The sequence below is a fragment of the Liolophura sinensis genome, chromosome 7, assembly GCF_032854445.1.
Source record: "Liolophura sinensis isolate JHLJ2023 chromosome 7, CUHK_Ljap_v2, whole genome shotgun sequence".
Taxonomy (NCBI): Eukaryota; Metazoa; Mollusca; class Polyplacophora; order Chitonida; family Chitonidae; genus Liolophura; species Liolophura sinensis.
The window spans coordinates 46,667,294-46,693,203 of NC_088301.1; the positions used below are offsets into that span (position 1 = coordinate 46,667,294).

The 25,910-nt window shown below is 38.3% G+C and overlaps 1 protein-coding gene across 1 annotated transcript; it reads right to left on the minus strand.

Annotated features, from left to right (window-relative positions):
• Positions 1-1,712: 1,712 nt before the first annotated feature.
• LOC135470965 (uncharacterized) lies at positions 1,713-17,704 on the minus strand. Its single transcript, XM_064750014.1, is given in 9 exon segments — positions 1,713-1,790; positions 1,873-1,956; positions 2,309-2,513; positions 13,722-13,878; positions 14,146-14,336; positions 14,338-14,392; positions 14,395-14,447; positions 14,449-14,529; positions 17,544-17,704. Coding segments are annotated over 9 exon segments (1,065 nt in total).
• Positions 17,705-25,910: the final 8,206 nt, after the last annotated feature.

Consider the following 25,910-nt stretch of genomic DNA (forward strand, 5'->3'; position numbering starts at 1 on the left):
TTCTCCTCTGCTATAAATACATTAACGTTGCATTCTATTTGATAAACATTTTATTACACTAGGTCTTTCTAATATATAAACCAAAAACAAATAAAACAAAAGAAACACGACCTTGCACCTGTAAGGCAGTTTAAATCCCTCTTACATGTATACCGTTAACTGTTGCAGAAAATAGCTCCTGACCTTGCGCCCCCAGTGATATCAAGTTTCCTAATGTACTGCCATTACCAGTAATACCACCTGAATACATGAGCACTACACCCGCAATACAACACTGCTCTATGTTATTAGGAAATATGCTTGTATGTAAAACAATGCATTTTGATTTACCACACACTACAGCATGAAAAGTTCAGCAGGAAATATTGAACCACCTCTATAATTACCACTATGCCAAACTGTAAAATGGTACAAGAATCCAGAAATCTCAATTTGCTCAAACGTAATTTGGAAGCTTGTAGTTTCTGCTAACATTTGTAAAACTCCATATTCTGTACCATTATATTTACTCCCTCCAAAATCTATCAGCAAGAGTAGCTGTTTGCTTATAATGCAGCATGCTAACGCGTGTAACCAAAAGGGTTTTAAAAAGTTTAGTTTGGACAGACTGCTTATGTCGCTGATCAAAGATTGCAGAAAACTAGAAAATGAAGGGATAATTTGTACTAGCTGCCCATCAAAGTTACCGTGAAATTACTGTTCTGGCTGGAGATAATCTAGGTTCTTACTTTGCTCGTAGGTTTCTGGAAAATTTTTTCAGGTGGGGACACATCAAGGCTTTGTAGATTTTGCACAGGTAGGAGAGGAGTTAATGCAGACATGATTTTCTGCAGGTAGGTTTCAACTGAAAACGCCTGCTCCACATGATGAACATGTAACATTAGTCTCGAATCACCATGATCTAGCGAAAGCTTTTGATGTCAAGGCTATTTCTCCTCTCAACAAGTTGGCTTATTTCCATGTAATTGGAGAGCAGGCACCTGACACCATGCATAACATACTGGAAGGTGTTGTCAAGTATGAGCATTGCTGAACTGGAATCTGACCGCAAATTTCAGCAGATTGTCTTAACAACAATAAACTGGGAATACGGTCCTTTAGATAGAGCGAGCACTCCAGTTGAACTACCAGACAATTGTGGAAGCAGAAATACTCAGAAAACATACACTGGTTAATCCAGAAAGTTTGTGCTTTCAATTGATGACTTAGATCAAGAAAATTGTATACATGGAGTTGCACTAGTTATATTTCTCTTATGTGGGTTACTTGCACACACTTATTCTGATCATTTAAGCTTCTGCTGCTAGTCAGGTTCATTATGTAATGTCGCGAGATTTTTGTGGACAGTAGTAAAACTATGCATTTTTGTAATCTTTATTGCATAAGCAAACAGTAAAAGAATGTTTTCATTTGGCCCAAGTCCTATATGGCCGCCATGTTGAATTTTACAAAATGGCTGCGGTGAAAAAAGGTTTCGTCAATATCTCTGCTTCTAAATAACCTAAAAATTTGATTTTGACAGGTTAAGCACTGTTTTCAGAGCCAAGGATTCCAATCCTATCAAAATAAATAAGCCAGATTTAACCACAAACTAAGCTGACTGAAATTTTCTGCTTTAATGAATGTTTTACATTCTGAGTTAGTGCGCATGAAGAACCAACATGTTCCCCGTGACAGAAATGGGTTTAGTCTTTAAGGCAACCAAGGAGTCTTTACATATCATCACCATCATCGTCATCATCAGTTTCATACTGATTCTGTCTGTCATCATTCTGACAATCACTGCTGCACTGGCAAAGAAGGTGCGGATAAATTCTTTGTCCTACACGAACATCTGGCAGAAGAACAGTGTGTTTTGCATTGACAGCTGACCATCTCAATGATGGTCTTTGGAGCTGCAAGGGCATCTGTCATGGTTGGTTTCAACTGGCCATCGGACTTGGTGTGGTAGCCATTCTGCAAGGGATCCAACTAAGGAGCAATGGTGGACTGCTCTTGCTTGGATATGAACTCTCGGTACATGTTGCCTCACAGCTCCAAGGGTATGATGTACTTGTCACTTTCTGCCATACGTTTGCAGAAGAGATACCATCGCTGTTCGGAGACTGCAGACGAAGCTAGCCAGAGTGGCCAACATAGTTTCGGTCACTTCTTCCTGTGTTGAAAGCATCTGTAGAGAACTGATTACATCTCTTTCTGCCTTACTCTGGAATCTTTGCAGCAAGATAACTGGTCAGGTCAGCCTTCGTCTTGTCATGTGAAAGGAACCAATTGAATGGGACGTTTATATGTTGGTGTCATCTCTGACTTCATAATGGACAGTTGCTCTTTCTTGCCATCTTTTACCCCTCGTAGCACTCTTTGGAGAATCATCCCTGTATGTGTCAAACACAAGTATAATTTCATCATAATCTCGAGTGAGGGACATCAGCCTGTCGTTGAAACATTCTGTTTCTGTCAGAGTGAATTCTTGGTTCCCAACGGCCTCTTTGTGGTTGATGTCTCTGTTGGACCTGGCAGGGAAAATCACTCTGCCATACAATTCCTTGGTCTCCTTTAGATCCAGTCTCGGAGTGTTGTAAAATCCAAGATGGCGGGCAAATAGGACGAGGCAAATGGAAACAGTTTTTCTGATTTCTTATACTATAAGGTTTCCAAAAATGTATAGTTTGATGCTCTGCACAAAAACACAACGAAACTTAACCCCATACATAGTGAACCTGATTATGCGGGTATTCCCTAATTTTCAACTAAAAGCAAACTTTCACTATGTGTAGCAACATTCCGATCTGATATTAGCATTTTGGCCCCTAGTTAAGTCATGGAGCATACGGTTTGACAAAAAGCAGCTATTTTAAGAGAATAGTTCAATATTACTGCAAGACCTGGTTTGTCTTGTAAGGTTTTTATATCAAACGCCTTCCATCTAATTTTTTAAACTTTTACAATGAGCATAATTCCTTGTAAGTAAATATGGACAGCGTCCAAAATCTCTGGCGCTCTGCTCCATGATTATGCTGCAATGAAAGGGGCTGTATATTCATGGTGTAGATTTACATTGCCACGTTGGATATATGAACAGTTGTGATTGTATATATTATAATCGACAACTTTTAGCTTAATTTGGATTAAAAAATTTTTTGATCAACTGATGCAGATGGAAGTTCAAACAACCTGGAAACATCGAAGATCCTGTTATCATAGAACAACATATAAGTTTTTTAAAATGAGACACTTCTTGACAAAACCTGGAATATGAAACATAAAAGAGAAATAAACCTCTCGTTTCTATTAGACAGGTACGGGAGAAAAATCATTCAATACTGAACACGTACGGTACTGAAGAATTTTGAAAGATACATGTAATCAGACATAAAAAAGTAAGCCCTGTTTTCTTGACTTTTTCCGCACATTATGTCTCATTAAAATATTGTCAAAATCACAAGCGCTCGAAACCAGTCCGTAAACCCTATATATGCCTATATTCTTGGAAATATATTAGCTTCTAACTGGTAGGCCATGAGATCGGTTGGCCATGTTTCCAGCCTAGCTTTCATTAACCGCTCTGAACCGTTACATTCACTAACCTGGAACTCGGTCCTGTGACCTGTGCTGTCGCACAGCTGCACGCCACAAAAAGAGGTGTCGCGTGATCTTTAAGTAATTCTGATTTTTTTCAAATCACGTGACTCGGTTGCTAGGGTGGATAAATAGAGCAGATAAAGATGGCACCTGGACACAACCGATGTCTTATTGTCTCAGATAGCACACATGAGGGCAACTGAGATAAAATTCAACTGATTTGGAAATAATGACGGTGGATTCTACTCAGGTAGGGAAAAGAGTCGAAAAGTTGGGGGTTGAAGGCTTTATTTCTTGAATTTGGCAGATAATGGGTTCTATATGTACATTCAGTACATACATTCTATACGTAGAAGGCTTGTATATGGCATCAGAAGTCCGTTACCTAGAAGTATGCAACTTCCCTATAGCTAGTCTCCAAGGCACTTTACACATTTTCCTTCCATTTCTAACACATTATATGATGCGGTCATGTATTTTTTTTCCTCTCTATTGCGCAGCTAACGTTTGAGAACGGCTGACGCATGGTGGGATCCATGCGCGGTTGTGTTGAAAGAGACTTTTAAAAAACTTAAGATTTTTGTAAAAGGAAAAATAAATAGTCAATGCGTTTATAACGGATTATAAACGTTATAACTAACGTTTTAAAACAAATTAAAGACGTTTTCCAGGCGATTGGCCTTCGCTGAATTGTGCATGGTCCAGTTTCCGTTACCTAGCTACTGCACATCCACACGTTAAAATTAAGACTTCCTGTTACAGAATCCCTGTTACGCCACGTAAGTTTTGGTAGGATTTTTTTCCCTCCGACTTTGTCGGTTGAAAGGCTCTCTAGCAGTATTCTTCCAAGCAAGGATTGTCTCTGGAGCTCGTCTAGGCCGTGGACTATACCTTACTCAATATTAAAAATTCACAGTCGATTTCTTGGCAAGGCCCACAAGTATGTAGGATGCGAGTATTAAGCATACATGTGGCCTTACAACACGTGAAAATAAACAAACAAAAAAACTCTGGTTGGAAGGAGAATAATAAGTAGATCACAATTAACAACCATAGCTGACTTACTAATCCTTGTTAACCATCTTTCTCTATCGTTCTCACGACGACCTTTCAAATGACGTAAAAGAACGCAAAAAATACGCGCCCACTTCATTTACAGCACACGAGGCCTTTTTTTTACAATTCACCGCCTTCTTAATTTGTATACATGTAGTCTGATGCGCAGAGGACACGATGTTGTTTAAGCCTGAGTTCGTCGGAATCACAAGCTGCTCGGAATATAGGAAGTCACATTTTCCGGTTATATACGTGTGTCAGTTGTATAGCGGTGTACCTCTTCAATTGCATCCCCATTTGTTAGGCTAAAACCTCAAGCTGTGTCTAGGGAACATTTAGTATGAAAATAAAGGCGTTGGAGCTCTCCCTTAAGAATTGCTTGGCTTGCAAAGAGAATGTTGGGTAGGATAAAATGTTTGCGGCCCATCACCCTGTCCGAAGGTGAAGAAAAAATAGCTTGGTTTGCCCGTTTCTAACGTTTAAACGGCTGGATTACTGTTGAATGATGGTTTACCGATGCCGGCTTTAACATGTTTACGGTGTGTTCCTAACAGGGAATCAAAAAACATAAAATAGGGTTTGAGCCGGTTTTTTTTTTTTTTTTTTTTTTTTTACAAAATTTGCTAGTAGTAGTTGTCATGTAGAGACAACGTAGAGATTGACAAATTTCGCTGTGATGAGTATCTGTGCGTCGAATCAGACATTCGTATAGCAGCCGTCAACCAAGATGGACGTTCCCAAAACCGACGTTTAACACAAACCGCCAAAGAACTAAGAACGTATATAAAGTACAAAAATAGGACGGAATCATACAAAGAGAAGCAGTCAACAGTTTTCAATAATGTAGGAAAGACGCATGGTATGTCTAAGTGAAATCAGTGTTCAAACCGTACACCATGGTATAGTGGCGTGCACCTTTAAACGCCCCACTTCTTACTCTTTCTAGGTGATGGGGGCAGAATGTGTGGCAAAAGTTCCAACGTGAGCAGAGTTTTTGTGCCTTATAGAGGAGAAAAAATATGCTTAGCTTGGCACTGAATGACAGCAACAAGTTCAAAGAATGAAAGACTAAAAACTGTCATTACGTTCTACACTAGTGTACTCATTCAAAAGCAGGTGCAGCCAGTTTTCCCAGGCCACTATAACCCCGGGATCTACCCGGGTTCCTTCCACCATAATGTTTATATATTCTAAAAAGACTGACTTTTCAGCGAGAAACACGTAAGAAAAGTGAAAGACGTAAAAAAAAAAATCATGCGGTACCTCTAATAGTACAGATCTTAAAATCTATATTCCTCTTTGTCTATCTTATCTGTTTAGTTTGACAATGGGAAAACTTCAGCCTAAGTGAGTACGAATACATGCTTCAAATATTAGACGCTGGAAATGTAGTTATATTTAAAGTTGTCAATTGACAAGAAAAACCATTATATAAGACTTGGATAAAATCCGTTATGTCATTTGCGCTCGACGATTTTTTCGACGTGACCCTATTTCAACGCTTAACGAGGCGATTGTCTGTCACATGAAAGACTTTCACCACAAAAGAACTCTCAATAAAAAGCAGCATAAAAAAGTTGTAAAGAGTCCTGTGATGGCACTGACTTGAGTCTGACGGTGGAGTCCGACATTCCTATGGGCCTACCACTCTTAAACAGTGAGTCGATAATTGCAAGACCGATTTTACAAAACGAATTAAACTGAGTTGAACTGAGTTTTCAAAGTAATATGTAAAAAGTGTTACATAAATTACAAATAAAGCTGGTTATGTAAAAGGGAAGCAGTCGTCAGTTTCTAGTGATGATGCACTTTAAAAATGAATATTCTAAGCATGGCGTTCAATTCAAATTTCAAAGTAGTGTGAGAGTCCTATAAAATTACTCCCACTCGTGTGTCTCAAATATGCAACATCGCCGGAAATGCGTTGTGACTTGGATATTCCAAGTGGGGTAATCCTACGTGAGCCTGGACGGTTGGACAAGTTGCTTCCCCCTGGAAACCTATCAGTCTCGCAGAATTACAAGAGTTGTATTAAACGTGTAATGATAATGTAACGAAGAAAGATTACCAACGGAAATAGATAAAAGGATTACTGAGTGTGCGCCTACAGGTCGTTCAAATTGCAAAAACCGAAACAATAATCATGCACATTCCATTCGGTTTTTCAGGGATGATGTTAAAGTGCTGTGAAACTGGTGTCAAGTAACTTTCTAATGCAGTAGAAGATTAATGTGAAGTTAGTTAAGGATCTCCTGATGTCGGATTTGAACATTTGTTTTTTTACCGTAACTTGTTAAAACTAAACCAAGCACAACAATAAAAGTTTCAAAATAATCCTTATCACACGGTGAACATGCACAATAGATATGAAGTCACCAGTACTTAAGATTAACCTAATTTTGTGCTAAGATCATGGAATGGATTGAACATTCAGATCTTTTTCCATTACATCGTAGTTTATAGTATTAAACAACTATAAGACACATGTAACTTATATAAACAATAAACTTTAATTGACTGATCTGACATTGCTTTGTTTTATCCATGCCATTGTCGCACAAGAAAATAATTTGGACACAAGAAAAGGGCTAAATTATTGTATGGTTTTAATATGTTTTATATTATATGTATCCCGAAGGTTATATTTTGATGGATTGGTTGTTGTGGTATGTAAAATAGGGAATCCTGCCGAATGTGTAACATGTGAAGCATATAAACTTAAATCAAACCTATAAAGAAACGTGTGACCACTTGTTACAAGCAATTTGTGTCATATAAATCGGTTCTCTAATTAATTCATGTTCATGTTTTTGCTGGACAATAGATGATTCGTTCAGAGTACTAAAATCCTTATGGAAGCCAGGTAGTATATTAAAATCTATGCCTCGAAACAAACATTCGTATGACAGTCGTCAATCAATATAGAAGTTTCAGGTCAATCAATGCCAAGCCAGCTCTCAAAACGACATCTAACACACACCATCAAAGAACTACGAAGTATATGATGTATGAAATTAGAACAGAATGATGATCTACGAAGTCTGCATGTGAGGGGTCCGAACTATAGAGATTCAAGAAACATAAATATGCAAGCTAATAAGAAAATTGTCCTTTCGGCGCTAAAAAAACTAGTGTAATCGGGAGCGGGTAGAACCGTCAGTCATTGTATTGAGCTATTAAAGAAAAAAAGTTGAGTATGCAAGACAAACATATCAACACTAATGGTCATGCAGGATCCTAAAGGTACTTGATTCAGAGACTTCAGACAAAATACGTTATTGTTCCTGTGTAAAAAGCTCTTAATAATATATCTGTATGCAAGATGATAGTAGTAATGATCTGTAGTAATGATCTACCAAGTTCTTGTAAGGCAGCTTAATATCACTACAACAACTACAGCAACATCAACGTATTCTAGAGCCACCAATGCTCTGGATTTAAGAACATCAGTCTTTTCTCAAACAGAGGAGTATATCCATACCGTCCCGTAACAACCATATACCACAAGTTTACTTAAATCAAAACATCGGTAAATCCCTATAAAAATTCACTTTATACATGCCTCCAGGCCAGCGGCCATTAGCCCCGAGCCCTAGACACTGTTGTTACGTCCCACAAACATCGTCAGCAGTAGCTTTATATTAGTTACATGGTGACTCAGTGAAAGGATACGCAAATATATGGTGACAGTATTCCTTATAGGTCTCGCTCAGTATGACGGTTATTGACACCATATATTTCCGTGTCCTATCACTGAGTAACCATGTAACGAGTTTATCCTGCAAAGACCCATCATTTCACTGCAGAAAATTGATAGTTAGGTGAATGGCTTCAGCGATGTGACCGTTATCTTTTCAACTCAACGAAGGGAGATAACCTACTCAGCAAACACATTTGACGTTGTCTGCCGGATTCGACAATATGGCCTCGGACCCCCATTAATTTTCCATAAGCGACAATGTTAACGTCTAGCGCTGTAGATCAGTCCCAAACATTCCGTGGCCAATAAGCTTTGGTGCATACCTGGCCCAGCCTGTGAGAAAGAAGCCATAAAAATCTTGACATAGGTTGACCGTCAAAATCTGGATCTTTCCATGCCGGCAGCTGGGAGGCGTGCCTAGCAACGCCAAGGGGACGTCACTCGCAGCATCATCACTACCTCACACCTTGTGTCCTCTCACCCAGAATTTCAAACTTTCATCAATACAGCTCATACCTCCTCAAAGTTTAGACAGTTTCCAGCATTTTAATACCAAGCATGCACCTGTGCACCAAAAATGGACGCCTGGGAGCAAAAAAAGACTTTATACCCTAAAATTCACAGAACTACAATCGTCCCTACCGAAAAACGGAAGTTGTGATGGGGGTCTGTGTCCTATCACACCAGCCAACTTTTTTCAAAATCAATACTTTTTGCACCACATAATTCCTGACACTTCTGAACCTCACAGGCAAAATTAGGGCTTGATACATGCAGAAACTTTGGAGTTGGATGAATTCAAGTTGGGGTAGGCCTACCCCCATCTTGGACATGTGTCTTTTTTTCAGGGTAAAAAAACTCTGAAGGGTAAACTTTGAAGCTTTGCAGTGCATATACCGTTCAAGATATCTCCATCAGGTCAACTGCTTTGGAAAGACAAGATGTATATCTGCAAGAAAAGTTTAAAAAAATCACATTGACAGAGCACTTTAGACTTTTCAAAAGCAACCATTTAGAGAAATATACAATTTTAAGAAGACTTTTCTACTCAAATATTCTACTTAAATATCAAAGTTACAAGCCAAAAGTGTTAAAGCATACATCAAAATATAGGCAATTTATCTGACAATTAAATGTCAAAATATAAGACATTTACTTTACCAACTACGTGAAAAAAATTGACTGACAATGTGGTAGGGGGTATCAAAGCAGATTGTCACAATTTTGAAACAATTATTTGTGACCATATTCAAAGCAAGAATAATGCCTCAAGGTGATGAAGACCTACTCACAGGCACTTTTTCAGTGGACAGGACTTAAGAAAAGACTAGTATCCTAGTTCCCCACTGAATAACATGATGAAACCCTTTAAAAGATCACCCAGTTAGCCCCCCCCCCCCCCGCCCTCCTCCCCCATGACTGCTGATTGGCTGACCAGCTCACCATGCAAAAACCTCCCAGCACCATTGCTGTTGTCTCACAGCAGGTTATTACTCTGCACAGTCACATCAAAGGGTGTCACATTGGCATCTACAACATATAAACAGAGAGGAAAAATATGAAGTTAACATTTCCAATCAGGCAGCCACCAAGTACACCTATATTGGAAAGTCTGACAGTTAACAAGGCAAACAATCTACCCCAAAACGCCATGAAGGGAGACAGAAAGAGGAAACAGTCTAGATTTCAAGCTGGAAAGGCCCAGGATCGCTCAAATAACCTGTCAGCACTTCCAGACATGCTGAACCCTCTGCCTGGGTGTTCGTTGATGGACACAGATTTCCAGCCCAATCAGGAGGTTGTAAGAACACACCAGCCTGACACAAAGAGAATACAGCGGCCAAGACGGTGCAAGGTAGATTCCACGGCTGGATCAGACAGAGATACACATGAGCGGGAATGGGCTGCTGAAGGAATGCGACTCATAGATATACAGAAAATGGTGTGTATATGGAACAAAGTTATGCTTGAGCACTACCGAAAAACGGAAGTTGTAATGGGGGCCTGTGTCCATATTATCTGTACCCTACGTGACCGTTGTTGTCTAAAGAGAAGTGAAGTATTTTGTCATACTCCTCAAGAGCGCATGCGCCGTTCTCTACCTTTCGCTTTACATCACTGCCACTCGTAGTGTACAGAAATCCTGAACAACGCCTAGGTCAATGCGGTCACGGTGAATAGGCAGGAAGTGATGTCAGAAAACACAAACAATCCGTCTGAACCTTTTTCTCTAATAATACTATATACACATGCACTCTAGAGTATGTACAACATGATTCTAACCAGAACCTAAAACAATTTTATTGATGAATGCTGATTGAATAGTTCCACGGGAGGAGACAAGTGATGAGGCTAAGCCTAAAGAAGCCTACGTGCGTGTCACAGGCTCCAAGCTTGTATATTGGTGGCAGCGATGGAAAGAGAAAGGTAGGGAGCGGCGCATGAGATGTTAAGTACAGTACTTTGTCTAATGCGGGATAATGGAGGATATACGTCGGGCTTCTGACAGCGATTCACTCCAGCGAATTCTCCAAAATATTTCCGTAGCCTATCCACCCAATGCCGTAAAATTATCTAAAAGAGTGCAACAAAAAGGCTTGAATTATTTCATTCAAGCTTTTGTGCTCAAAATTCTTATCCTATTTCCCGGGGAAACTCACAACCACTCACAGGTTGCGGGTAGACCGGAGGTGTGGAATGAAACCTCATTAATAAATTAATTAAATATAAAATTACTCTAAATCTTAATTTGTTCTTTGGTCATTCCACAGCGCATTATTTGCATATTGTGTAATTATGTATTCAGTATCGGTGGAGCAAATTAATGATTTCGTTTTCACACTTGATGGACACTGTTCATTATTTTTCTCATGTTCGCCCGTAACACAACTGCACCAGCGTTACACAGAAGATTATTTGGCATATTCCGAGAGGAGAGTTTGATACGAACTATAGGTGTAAGATAGTGTGTCTTATTTTGGAAGACTGAAAATTCACTTTACAAAATAAGTTCACACCCTGTTGCCAATCTATTGTAATGCATTTGAAGTTTTGGAATTGAAAGCAGAAAAATAACTGACAAGCATGAATGCTTCCTTTAGTTTAAACAAAATCATTTCGTAAACGAACAAAATGTCAAAAATCAACGTAATCGCTGAAAGTTTCATTTTAACTGTAGTAGCAAACTATAAAATGAAAGCAGGTGCGTTCTAGGCATCCAAATATAATGATATAATTAATATAAGCGTCATGTCCGACATTCGCATACCATTTGTAGTCATTAAAGGGTGTTCCAAGTCGATAATCGCAAGATCCATTTCCAAAAACAACGTTTAAAACTAGCTCCCAAAGACAAAGGTATATAAGAAATTATACAAATTGTAAATAAAGCCGGTAACACACTAGAGAGAAGCGGTCATCAGTTTTCAATGATGCCGGGCAGACAGTGGATATTTCTGGCATGAATTCCATATCAAATTTCAAATTCGCAGTCCATGAATGAGTTCCAGGTCAAATAACAATTAAACAAGGTAATCTCAGTGTTCATAAAGGCATCATGCAGATGTAATGACCATGGCTGCCTTTACGGCCCCCAGCCCAGGTTAAGCGGTATTAGATACAGTTCGAAAATGACGAGCTTTACAGACCTTAACCGAAAAGATTGTGATTCAAAGGTAACGGACGATTACATCTTTACCGTTAATATGTAAGGATCTCATACTACAAGAGGCGCCGTCTATGATGTTACACATGGCATGCTGGACTGTATAAAAGCGGTCTACAAGATAGAAGGTTACACTCGGCAGTCAGCGCCATCTATGTTGTTAAATGTACGCGATAGATATGTACATAAGAATAACAGCGCCGTCTATGCGGTTGATCACAATGCAGATCTCCAGAGATTCTGAAGGCTCTGTCCGTACTTGCCAACGAGAGTGTTATACTCATTGTAAAATTTGAGAAACTTAGAATGAACGCGCTTGATGGTGTATCCTTGACAAACTTGTTTTTGAACTAACAATTTTTGACGCAGATTAAAGTAATCACAATTTACGCAAGATCTGACAAATGCTACATATGTATTCGCCATATGCAGGACCCTTTGGTATATTGCTATCCAAATAAGGATAATTTACAGTATCAAAATTGAAATTATCCCTTTTGTCGAAAAGGCGGCGTGAAGGGAGACCTTGTTCGTCTTTGTACAGATATAGATCCAAATAAGATGTACCATCAGGAATATCTGTTGTCTCCTTTAAACCCGATGAAGGCGGATAAATTTCCTTCACCGCTTCAGCAATATGGGGGTTATTTAACGCCATTAGATCATCAATATACCGCTTGGTAAATGAAAAGGATCGCATGGAGAGTAAGATCAGAGCAGTGACGAGCAGTGTGATGGCTGGCAAATGGTCACACGTAACCGGTGAAATACAGCCCCTTGTCAATTTACCTCAGTCAGGGTTTATTCCAAACTGCTCATGTAAACGCATAAATAGTAGCAATTTACATGCCCCCTAGCACCATGACTTAAGCAGAATTAAATTTTAAAAAATGCAGTCATGCTTATTTCAATTTATTAGACGTCACTGGTGTAGAATTACTCAAAATTCTGTGTTGTCATCACATACAATCACATGACACGCAGTACGTGCTCCACATCAAAATAATCATTTTATTGATTAATAACAGACAATACTTAATACAATAAAGTTTTAGTATATTATGGTTATTAGTGTAGTGGGTGCCTTAATTTTAAGAAAAATTGTATTCGGTGATAGAAATGTAAATGTGCTAATCTAGCGAACAAATTATGTTTCATTTCATCTATGAAAATGTGTATTAGAATGGCATTTTACCAGTGTTAAATTTAATATGTCCACAACCAAAACTCCAGTGGAACCTGTACAAGTAGAATCACCACTTTCTAACCAGGTATGTTGTTTTAAGGCTAAAAAAGTTCATCCACAGGTATTACCAAAAAAAAATAATAAATAAAAAACTTGACTGAAGTAAGGCATGAATGTACTAAAATACACCTTTGATTATTATTTATCCCGTTTATGCTAGTTTCCTGTCTGGTGGCGTGTGCGACGGTCTACAAGCAACCTGCAGATATTCTTGGGTTTCCGGTGAACGCTGATCAGTTTCGTCCCACGTTAATGTTGACTGCTGTCATATATGTGAAATACATCAAACAAACAACTTTATCTTATGAGAAACACTGTGTAATAACAAACAAGTATAGTTAAGAATATTTAAACACCCACAAGTTAAAAAAAAAAAAACACAAAGTACAAAACAAAGCCATTCACTCTCTCTTCGAGAAAAAGGAAGAATTCTGTTAGGGTTTGAAGCATGCATTTGTTTGTCACAGACAAACATATCCTGAAATGACGTCAAATAACAAGACACTGTCCAGATCTCATTAATCTTTGTGAAAAGCGATGTAAGAATTCGATTAGATAAAATTATGAAGGTTTTCACTTTACGGATCAATCTTTCAGGGTGACGGGCAATTCTTTTAGTCACTTCACTGTCTGATTTTGAGAACTGCTTAGCTTAACTGCTTAACTGAACTGCTCCGTTGCTTAGCGTGCTAGTAATGACCCAGCAATACGGTCGCTGTGAGTTCAACTCCAGGTCATACAGGCTTCCTCTTCGGCTGTACGTGGAAATGTCTTCCAGTAACCTGCGGATGGTTGTGGGTTTCCCACCATAATGCTGGCTACGTCGTATAAATTAAATATTCTTGAGCACGGCGTAAAACTCCAAATAAATAAATAAATCAGCCATGACACCATCACCTTCTTTTACATATCCAATGTTTTTCAATTGTTTGTTAACGTCATAAAACGCCCTTCTTTCTATTATTTCTTTATTTGAACAGGATCCGGTAAACAACTCTGACACAAATATTACAGAACCACATGGATAACAGCCACTAAGGCCTTTTAGAGTTGATAATGACTTGCAGTCACTGTACATTTGAGACTGCTGGTACCTGGGTTTTGAATTCAGTTCCATCAATGATAACTCGAGTGTTTAGGAATTCTTGTTGAACTTTTCAGGCATATTCCCAATAATTATATCCCTATGGGCCATATACCAATTTGCCCAAGTACCTGTGGTCTATCAAGGTACTGAATAAGGAACTGTCAGACTGTATAGACAGACCTAACCTGGAACCCCTATCATTCAAACCAAAATTTTGCCAAAGTCTACACAAGGCGAAAAAAAATTTGTAAAAGGCCCTCCTGCTAAACTGAAGTTTAAAGCCTCGAGGGATGAGGGGAAAATAGGGTCATAAAACTTACAATGGTACTAAATGTACAACATTTGACAAGACCTATACTTGTTTCCTCCTTCTTCAGCTCTTCTTCAACACAAAACTGAGGTAAACATGGACATTTGCTTTTGCAGCTCAGCAATTTTAGCCTCTTTTCTTTTTTTCTCTAAGCCACTTAATAGTTCTGTCCCTCTGTTTTAGTTCCTGTTTTTCTTGCTCAGTTTCTACGGTGACTGACAGTAGATCAAGTGATGACACTCCTGCTCAGACAAAATAATTATACGAAGAGACGAATACGAATAGACCTAATATATTGATATACTTTGTTGAATGATAAGACTGTTGCTGTTACAGGCAAAACATATTAAAAGACCCTGTAGCGATAACCCGGGTTATCAGAGTGGAGACATTTGTGTAAAAAGAGTCACATTTAAAGTTGGAAGAGGAATTTAAACACCTAAGCACTCTCACTCTAGGATTTGACACAAGATCGATTGTCCACAAACTGGTATCGGGAAAGCCTAATGACGATAATATACTAGTACCCATATTTGGGCAAAATTTTGTTAAGAAAAACCTTTCCAACATTTCTTAGTAGCCAGCTTATTTACTTATTCACACTTACATGAATGAGGATTTGCAGTAAATTCGGAATACGATTTTTGGGCGCAACACCAGATGGTAAGGTCTGTGACAAGGGGAAAGCTGGATTGATTGAAATCGAATATCCATATACAGTTAGGCAGGTCCCAATCTCTGGGGCCTTTTTAGAACTTTTATGGACTTTTTTTTCCTCATGAGATAAAAATGGACACAAAAAGCTCACTAGAGTTACGGGCTGTGACTTTTGTGACATTATTTTTAGACAAAAAAAAGATCTGTTTGTACAGAGAATATTACCAGATAAGTCAAACATGAAAGACATGCTTCTGAACTGGCCAAATTTCACACAGATTATGCCTTACCTTACCCGAAAACTAATTTCTCTTAGGCAAGGACGTAGACCACTCGGCCACCGAGGGCCTAATTGTGTTCAGAACAATCAACTTTTAGGTAAGGGTGGCTGAACATGTGGTTGCTTACATCATTCTTCGGTTTGTATGCCCTCAGGGACAGAACCAGCTGATGGTATTCTGCAAGAAAAACAGTGGTAGCCACGAGATATGTGTAGCCATATGGTAGCAATGAGATATACTTTCATTATATTATAAACATGAACTTAGCATATTTAGCTCATTTGTACAAAGTACAGGCATATAATTAAGTAGTACAGCACAGAAAGTAAGGCCAGAGCAGCGACGATAACTAGCAAATGGTCACACGTAACCTGTGAAATACGACCCCTTGTCAATTTACCTTAATCAGGGTTTTATTCTAATTGTTCATGTAAATCCATAAATAGTAAAAATTTACACGCCCTATAGCACCACGACATAGGTAGCAGAATTAGGTAAGAAGAAATGCAGTGATGTTAATTGCAAGTAGATGTCGCTGGTCTAGAATTCAAAATGCTGTTTTGTCCTTATAGTTTATGTCCTAACCTCGGCCGAGCCTCGGCGTTGAATAACTGGGAAAGCTTTATTAAAGAAAATGTTAGGGGTGGTATCTTAAAAAGTACTGCATGTTTTCAGCAAAGGTTTTCACACATGTAAAGCACAATACCACGATACATCATTGATTCGCTGTGTGCATATTAAATGTCCTAAATTACAAATTCAAGACTTAGTGTATTATGTGCTAAAATCAATGTTAAAGTAAATGCTAGGGGTTGTGTCTTAAAAAGTGCTGCATGTATTGAGCTGAGATTTTGCACTATTGTAGAGCACGCCAGAGTTACCAGTGCCCCATGCACAACGGAGGTGGGTATTCCATCGTTGACTTGCTGTGTGCATAAAAATTACCATAAAATTGCAAACTTTCTGACTTTGTGTGTTAGAATTAATGTTAAAGTAAATGTTAGGGTGGTATCTCAAAAAGCACTGCCTAAAGGTTTACATGTATATAAAGTACAATGACACTAGGGTGATCTCCCATCGCTTATGCAATATGTGTACATAATAATTACCGTAAATTACCAAATTTACGACTTCAGTACTTTGTATACTGAGCTGAAGTATTGCAGTCATGTTTCCCCTGAAGGCGAGCTCTTAGTAACCTTTGTCAGAAATCTAAGTTTCTAAAGACATGATTAAGGAAAATGTTTCAAAGTAATCAGAATATAAGTGTCAAGATATAGTCACAAAAATAGACCAACTGGTTCATTACTTGAACAGCGCACTTTGCTGTATCTTTGCTATATGATCCCAACCATTACAGTTAAATGGAGAAAAGCATTTATAAAGTACATGTAAAACAACACTCCTCGGTTCAAAAAAATAAACCTGGAAGAACAAAGGATGGGCCCTGTTCCCGCAACAGACGAGTGACTCGGTCCCTTAGTACACAAAGCCCAATTGCCTAAATAATTTGTAATTTTTTATAAATTTGTGAGTATTTACTTTGTCATCTTTGTATCCAGTATATAAAGTTGATATAATATACATGTACACATATTTAGTATTCTCTTCATTACAGGCAATATCTGTTATTTATTGAAATGGTCTCTTTCGTCGATTTGGATGGTGTCTCATCTGCTTGCACAGGATAAGGAAACTTAAGAGTTGGGCCATTCTAGGTAGAATTAAATTATCTAAACACGATGAAAATATGAGCTAAGGACCTTTCTATCATTCTCACAGCATGATACAATAGATCCAGGATATATTTAACTTAGGCAGTGCGGGTAGTTTAATTAGATGACTACCAATAAAGATCACTGTGGCTACTGGTAACAAGAACAGCATTCGCCTCTGTGTGCCATTGCATATACAACATTTACAAGCAACACGTCGGTGTGAATGTACTATTAATCATTACTTATCTCCTAGAATCCTTACCTTGGAGTACACAGCCTTATGTTTGTTGATACAATGAAAGTTAAACTTGTCTTGAGGCCTCCTGCGCGATTTAATCCACTGAAGACATGTTTCCAGTTGTGTTTTCGGCGTCGGTACAAAAAAATAAGTCCATAGAACCATATCAGAGAGCCAAATCACCGTTCAGTAAAATAAACTCTTTCAACAAGGTCCCACAACAATGTTTCTTTTCGGGAGAATAGGGCGGTCAGACAACAGGGATGTAATCAATGAATTTGAAATTTGATTGGCTATAGGGTTCGAGATGATTGTCACTACAAGAAGTGCAATCATTTTGGAAAAAAGTACTGTTGTGTAATTGCCAAAAAATCTGGCGTCATTTGTATGTGGATTCTTAAAAACTCAAAAGTCTCCCTGAAGAACTAAACGTTTAAATACACGTACAGTATAAGGACATCTCTACTTGGGATTCATCACATAGACTTAATTGATACAATATTCATCAGTGATTGTATCGGTGCTTATACAACTGATTACCGCTACATTAATGTCGAAGGCAAGAACTATTTCTTCAGTTCCACTACATACAAGGGTTAGCATTCATAGGATGTTTCGTTGTTCATCGAGTTTCTTGAATTTCTCATTAATAACATCTATATGAAATTCGGAAAACGATACATCACCTGTGTATGGGTATTCCGAATCGGTACAAATTGTGCGACCCTTTTGGCTGACCTATACCTGTTTCTCGTATGAACATGACGTGGGAAGGTCTTCCAGCAACCTGAGGATGGTCGTGGGTTTCCCCCGGGCTCTGCCCGGTTTCTCCCATCATAATGCTGATCGCCGTCGTATAAGTGAAATATTCTTGAGTACGGCGTAAAACACCAATCAAATAAATAAATAAATAAATAAACTCGTATGAACATGACTATATACAGAAACAAATAAGAAGTAAGGAGTATCCCCCTAACTTTTAGCGGAATAAGTACTGAAGCGTCAATACCTAGATGTGTCATATCTGATGGCATTTGTACAGCGTTTCAGCAAGAAAGACAATAAACATGTGGGCACTGGGAATCGGTCTGCTATTCTCTATCTCTTTTAGACAGCCACCTGTTTTCAGTGAGTGACACATAACAACATAATCTCTACACATAGATATATTTGAAGTTCACATTATATTGCATAGGAAATGAAATTAGAACACTTTTTCTAATTCATAATGTTAAAGTGATTCGCTAAATTTAAAACAATCCATATATAGCAAATGCTGTGAAAGATACATCATATTCACTTTTGCTGGATTGGTGGGATGACGTCAGGAGCTTTTGAAAGGGCAGTGTCATTTGTGGATATACATCAGCGATTGGTGACATATCTGTTCGTGGGTGACGTCACACCAGGCAAAGTGGAAGGGACAAAAATATTTTGTTTCCGAATACTTTGACGAAACGTACAATATCGGTTTTAATTCACTGCAATATTTTCACAATTTAGGAAAGCAATTCCGAATATCCCCACCTTTATCAATTCACCTTGTACGGCTGGAGACGAAGCCCGCATGAGCTGGACTTGAACTCAGAGCGATCGCACTGGTGAGAGGCTCCTCGGTCATTGCGCCACGCTAGCGTGCTAACCCCATCGGTAGTGTTATGTAACCGCAAAAATGCAAGACATATTATTAAACGTTTCCAATCTTTGTTATTACCCTACCAAACGCATATCTAGTATAGTGTTGCAGATTTTAAAATTATTCATATCCGTCTATCCTCAATGTAACTTTTAGCGGCATAAGTACTGAAGCGTCAATACCCAAGGTGTGTCATATCTGGTGGCATTTGTACAGCGTTTCAGCAAGGAAAGACAATAAACATGTGGGCACTGAATCGGTCTGCTATTGTCTATCTCTTTTAGACAGCCACCTGTTCTCAGTTGCCTGTAAGATCAGTCATACTTGCTACCAAAATTGCCTGTAGTCAGTGACACGTAACAACATAATCTCTACACATAGACATGTTTGAAGTTCACATTATTGCACTTTTTCTAATTAATAATGTATTCTTGAGTACGGCGTAAAACACCAATCAAATAAATAAATAAAATAATTCATAATGCTAAGTCCATAAGCCCTGTTTCGACGGCAAGAACACATTGCCTCGAGTGACCTCGTAATCATTAAAAAACAGTGGCATGCTGGATATTGGGCAGAATTCAGCATGTTTTGACGTAGGGCGACACCAGTTTCCAAAACAGCTATCGATCTTACTGTAAACCCTGTTATGCCTCTGTCATATTTGAAATTGTTTACACGTTTAGTATAATATAACCTTAATAAATGAATATAATTTGATCTGTTGTAATATATTATCTCCCGACGGTATGGTTTTAAAGCTGGATGTTAGAAAATTTTGTTATTAAAAACAATGTAGCCTGTTCGCTGAGAGTGTATTGTAGGATATGTTACTGGGTGGAGCGTGTTCTTACCGCATATTGGAGCACCTACTGTAAAACAAATTACACTCCACGCCCATTCCCCAGCACGCCACTGGTTTTTAAATAATTGTGACGTCACCTGAGCCAATGTGTTCTTTGTGTCGAAGCTTAAGGAGTTCAACATTTTGAATTAGAAAAAGTGTTCTAATTTGATTTTCTTTGGAAGAATATGAACTTCCAATATATCTATGAGTAGAGCTTGTGATGTTACGTGACACTAACTAATGGCAATTTTGGTAGTGAGTATGACTTATACATAACAGACAGCTGAATATAGGCGATTCTCACTTGTATTAAATTTTGTACAGGTCTTAAGCGTGTTTCCGAGTTTATGATAGTTTCCGAGTTTATGCTACTTATGCACGTATGCTGAAAGTTGGTTGGAATAGTATAGCGGGTTACAGATTCAAAATGCTTTGTGTGATATTAAAAATGTGTTGTCACCAGTGCCTTTGGTCACAAAAAGGCTCAAATATCATTAAAATGCGATGGTGGCATGTCCATTTTGGACTGTACACGCCCTGGATTAACCCAACTAATATGCTCGCCTAGGCCGTGAACCGCCAAGCCATTCACACAGCTTTGTATATCCAAACTTCCTGAAGAAAGAAGCCACTTAAACTCAGTACAAATTTTGAACAGTGCAAATATGACTGGGCTCACGATAATGGATCTGTGCCTTGAAACTGACATTCGTATACCAGCCGTGAACCAATACGGACCTTCCAGGCCAATAACCGCAAGACTAATTCTCGTAATGACCTTTAACACTAACCACCAAAGAACTAAGACAGTATATACAGTACGAAATTAGAAAGGAATCATACAAAGAGAAGCAGTCAACAGTTTTCAAAGTTGTTGGAAAGGCGCAAAGTATGCTATAGGTGAATGAGTGAAATCGTTATTCAAATTGTGCACCATGAAGGAAGATGTCGATAATAAAATATGTAACTCAGTTGCGCTTTGCAACTGTTCATACGTACAACGTGGCGAACTGAATATACCACCCCGATAGCCCCGGGTTGAACCAAATCTGACACATTCAGACAGTAAAGGCAGGAAGTGATATCAAAAAATACAAACTCTGTCTCAACGTCTGTTTATTTAATAATTTTTTGATGCATGTGTTGCAGCCTTTTATTTGAATTTCTTTTTATCCATAATATGCCTAAGAAGGATCTTGTTCAAGGTTCAAGAATGTTGATAACGATACTCTTGCGCTGTCAAGAGTATAAGAGATACCATCGCCATGAGAATAACACAATTTAAGAGAGCACTCGCCTCACATAACAAGGGAAATAACTCTACATTTTCAGTTCAATACCATGGAGTTCAAGCCCTTGGCTTATCGGCTACTTGAAACCATCGCTGATCCTGTGAGCGGAGATGACTTGCCCGATATGCAAGTGCACAGTCGGTAACGGCGCACAGATCAGCATTAAAGCTCTTGTACACATCTCGTCTGTGCAGATGCGACGCTTTGCTAACATGATAAGAGTTCTGCGATCGAAATTTTATGATCTACAGTACACCAAGTCGAGTTATAGCCCCTCTGTCTAGAGTCCTGCATCCCAATCGTAATGAACACACCTTCGATGATAAACGAATAAATATTACTCTATTTTACAGGTTTCTCATCAATTAATAGGTCGAAATTCTTAAGCTTCTTAATCATTGCAATTTGAATTATATTTAATTAAAATTTTGAATTTTTGATTATTCTAATTTATAATTAAAAGTAAAATTCAATAATGTCCATCTACGATCGAATATAAATTCACATCAAAACAATCGAGACATTCCGTATAGAGATAATAAAGATATTTGAATAGCACATATTTTTAAAATCCATTTTAGTTTGTGATGAAGAACATTGCAAAATTTCTCATTTTTTTATATATAATTTTGTAATTTTCTCACTCAGTGATTGATACATTGTTTCACCAGACGATTCGGTGCATACTCACTTGGCTGCGACATCTTAAGGCAAAAATTAAGTGAAAGTGCAACGAGTGTTTTAGTTGTGCTGCTGATTCACGGACGCAATGATTATAAACTGCTTACATTAAGGAGACGAATTAAAATGATGGGATATGACTACATAAATATATGAATATTTAGCATCTTTAGTAGGCAAAGCGGCCCGTAGAATGATCGGGCCTGTGAGTGGTGCATTTGTGTATATCTTGATAATGTCCATTAATTTGACCATTAAGTGTCCCGTCAGTCAGCAACCTGCGGATGGTCGTGGGTTTTCCTCGGGCTCTGCCCGGTTTCCTCCCTCCATAATGCTGGCCGTTGTCGTATAAGGGAAATATTCTTGAGCACGGCATAAAACACCAATCCAATAAATAAATAAGTAAATAAGGTGTTCCGACAGTTTTATTACTTTTTCTTCTAAAAATTTGCAAGCACACAAAACTGTATTACATCTATTTATGACAGCTAGTTGGATGCTAACCTTCAGAAATACAGCTTGAAAAAGAAAAATATAGGGCATTTTCCCCCCGGGACTGTTCTCTACATCAAAAAGTCATTTGAGACATTCTGACGTTGATATAGGAAACAGGTAGAGAGCGTTGATATTTAAGGCGGTATTGAACAGGAACCACACGCAGCAGAGTATAGGATCTTTCCCACTGCAACTTGATCTTTCTATTCAGTGACACCCGATGTTGGTTCTGTTCACTATAATGTCCGCGGAATTAAAGTTTTGACAGATTTACCCGAGGCTTTAGAAATGCGGAAGTGGATTCGACTCGCAGCGTGCTAACTTATATATAACCGTCGACGTCTTGCCTTAGTTTCTGCTTGACGCTCAGTTAAAGCACTTTTGGGGCTAAAAGACCCGCTCCATTAATTACGAATACATCTTTTCTGACACATAGGAACCTAACAGTCAAACTCAGCATTCGAATATATCAGCCAAAATACAATAAAATGGGTGCTCAAAATCAACAATTACCAGGCCCTCTTCTAGACAATACTTGACAGCAATCCCGATACACAAAACACACACATAATAGGATTATGTTCCCGGCTAAATCAACATACGTATAAAATAAAGCTGACCACGTGTTAATAAAGAAGCAGTCATCAGTTTTAATGATGTTAAAAAAAACAGATTTATATTGGTTAAAACAAAAATCGAAGAACCCTGATTAGTCTTGATGTTTCTTATTCTAGCACAGATCAGTTTATAAAAGGCGGACATGCGCGATGCACAAGTGTATATAGAGAATCTTTGCAACCCGATTTGAATATCATTTTGAAGTACAAGTCGTTATGTCTGGTAGGTAATGCCCTTCCCTGTGTGACCGAAACAGAAGGAAATATGATGGTTTGGAGAAAATTCTCTATTTAACAAACTGATCAGAAAAACAGGTTACACATGTATGTATGAAAATGGCTATATCCTGAAAATTTCATATCACCTTACATATATTCACACATGATAAATACAGATATTTGCCGAATGCCGTCCGGTTTCAAATATTTGGAAATCACACCCACTACGAGCCTTTCACTTGAACCGACATTTTTTCGTGAGTATAAATGTATGGAATCCGTAGTAATTATGACGTCATAGTGGAAAACCTACGTAGGTAAGGTATAGGTTGGAACAAAGAGGCCAGATACAAATGTTACAGCTATTGAATAGATTTCCTTAATATAATACCAAATGGCGTTATCCTTAAACGCCAGCTTTCAATTCACCGAGGAATTGCTAATGGAATCATCGACAAAACGTATTCAGAGATCAAGGCCTTATTTCCAATCGCAGACCTTCCAAATTTAATTGTAATGTACCACGTAGAACGGTAGCAATCAACCTTTTAACTTTCTGTATATTTGTTCTATAATCTCCAGGGTATAAGAAATATTCTTGTTTGTGCGCCACTGTGAAATACAACAATACTTTACCTCATGCATTTAAATAATGCAAGTGTTTTAGAAAATAGCCTGTGTGAATATTTCACAAGCCAGCGAATTTGAGATGTATTTTATTTCCAGTTGGGATTCAATCCACGCATTAACTTTTTAAACTGCGTTTTAACCCTTTCCTATGTGTTGTCACGTTTAGCATTTTTATATACTTAACGAGTAGCTGTTTTCCAATAAAGGAAATAAAGGAATAAATTCACTATAGGAATTATTATTTATTATTTATTTAATATAATTTTTTAGTTTCCTGGGCCATTTTTCTCAGAAATTATTTAATCTCAAGGGAACGTGTACGGTGCTGTCAGTTGTTTTTAATTCGTTTAAGTCTTAAACTTTTAAACAACCAAGAAACTGTTGATATATTGTAATTTCACTTGTAAATTTTGGATTGCCCTCATCCGTAGGAATAGGAAAAACATATATGTTGGTAGTCCAAAGTTGGGGATGTGGGATTTCATCATAGTAAATTGTATGTAAGTCAACTTCAAATTCCGGTCAGCAGGACGTAAATGTCGACAGAGGTCATAATGGGAAGTGTTTTATAGTGTTATTTCAGATGAACCTCTCGAATTAAACTTTGCTACACCGACTAAACACCTGTCATGTTTAACGTGTTATTTTGATTTTCGTTACCAGACATTAGTAGTTAAGGGTGTTGCTCTCTAAGGGGACCAGAGACAATCCAGTCGTGTCCTTCGTGCGGTGTCGTCTTGAATGTTCGGACGGAAATCTGGCTAGAAAAGTCGGCTGAAAGAGTTATGATTTCCTCAAGGGAGGGATAAAGCTATCTGTTTATCTCAGTGGCTATTTGTTTGTGGCCAATGCATCCCATGGCGGCAGACACCATAATCTGTAAAGATTCAGGAGATGAAAGAGCTGATGAGAGCCCTGTGTGAGACGAATTTACGACAGTGTTCTTTCACTGTCGTCCTCTCCCGGGGCCCTTAGCCATTTTCGAACAAGTAACCCTTCTCACCATGCAGGCACGATGTCCAGTCTATTTAGATGTTGGCAATACATGATCTCAATAATGGCCGCTGGAATGTAATATCTGTAATCATGTCCACAGAGATCGTGGGTGTTACAAAAGCTTATGTATTGCAGCATTTCAACCTTTTTGCACTGTCTGTTTCCTGTCCTGTATTAGATAATGATATTGAAAATCTCCCAGGTGAAAGTCTGACCTGAACTACTACCGAGACAATGGTAATGGTAAAGGGTCATCCAGACTGAAGCTTCCAAGAATACCCTTACATGGCTCTGCACCAGACGCAAAGAGCAAGTGGCGGTACCGAATGTATATGTGTCTAACCGAATGTAAGGTTAATATATGCTACTGGTCGGTGTTTCATGCGTAGATACGTATAAACAAAGTTGCCGTTGTGAGTATCTATGCTAAGCTTTAATTAATTGTTTACCTGGTTTCATTTGAGTATTGGTTTCGTATTATAGTGACTCACAATGGTGGAATATTTCCGTGCAGATTTCATTTGAATTTACTGCAACACGTCCTGAAAGCCTTTTGATTTAGTTTATTACTGATTCTTAGAATCTGTTGAGGGCATGCCGCCTATTTTTAATTGTTTATCCGATTATATTTGTCACCTGACTGAGTATGAACTGTGCATTACAATGCACTGTCTTACCGCACTATATTCAGACACATGACGAACGATGGTTGAATATTACGGTAACTCTTTTTTTATTGTAAGATCTTATGCTGGTCTTTTCATTTGGCAGTTAACTGATTCTCAGATTCTGAGTTTGATCTATTGTATAAGTTTGTAAGTCTATTCACCGTATTCCATACTGATGTAATTTGTTGGAAATGTCCTGCATGCGTCTGATTGGCGGGTATTCTCATCTGTTATGGTAAGTAATGTTATGTTTTAACATTTGCATTTGCTCAGTACGAGACAGCTCCAAG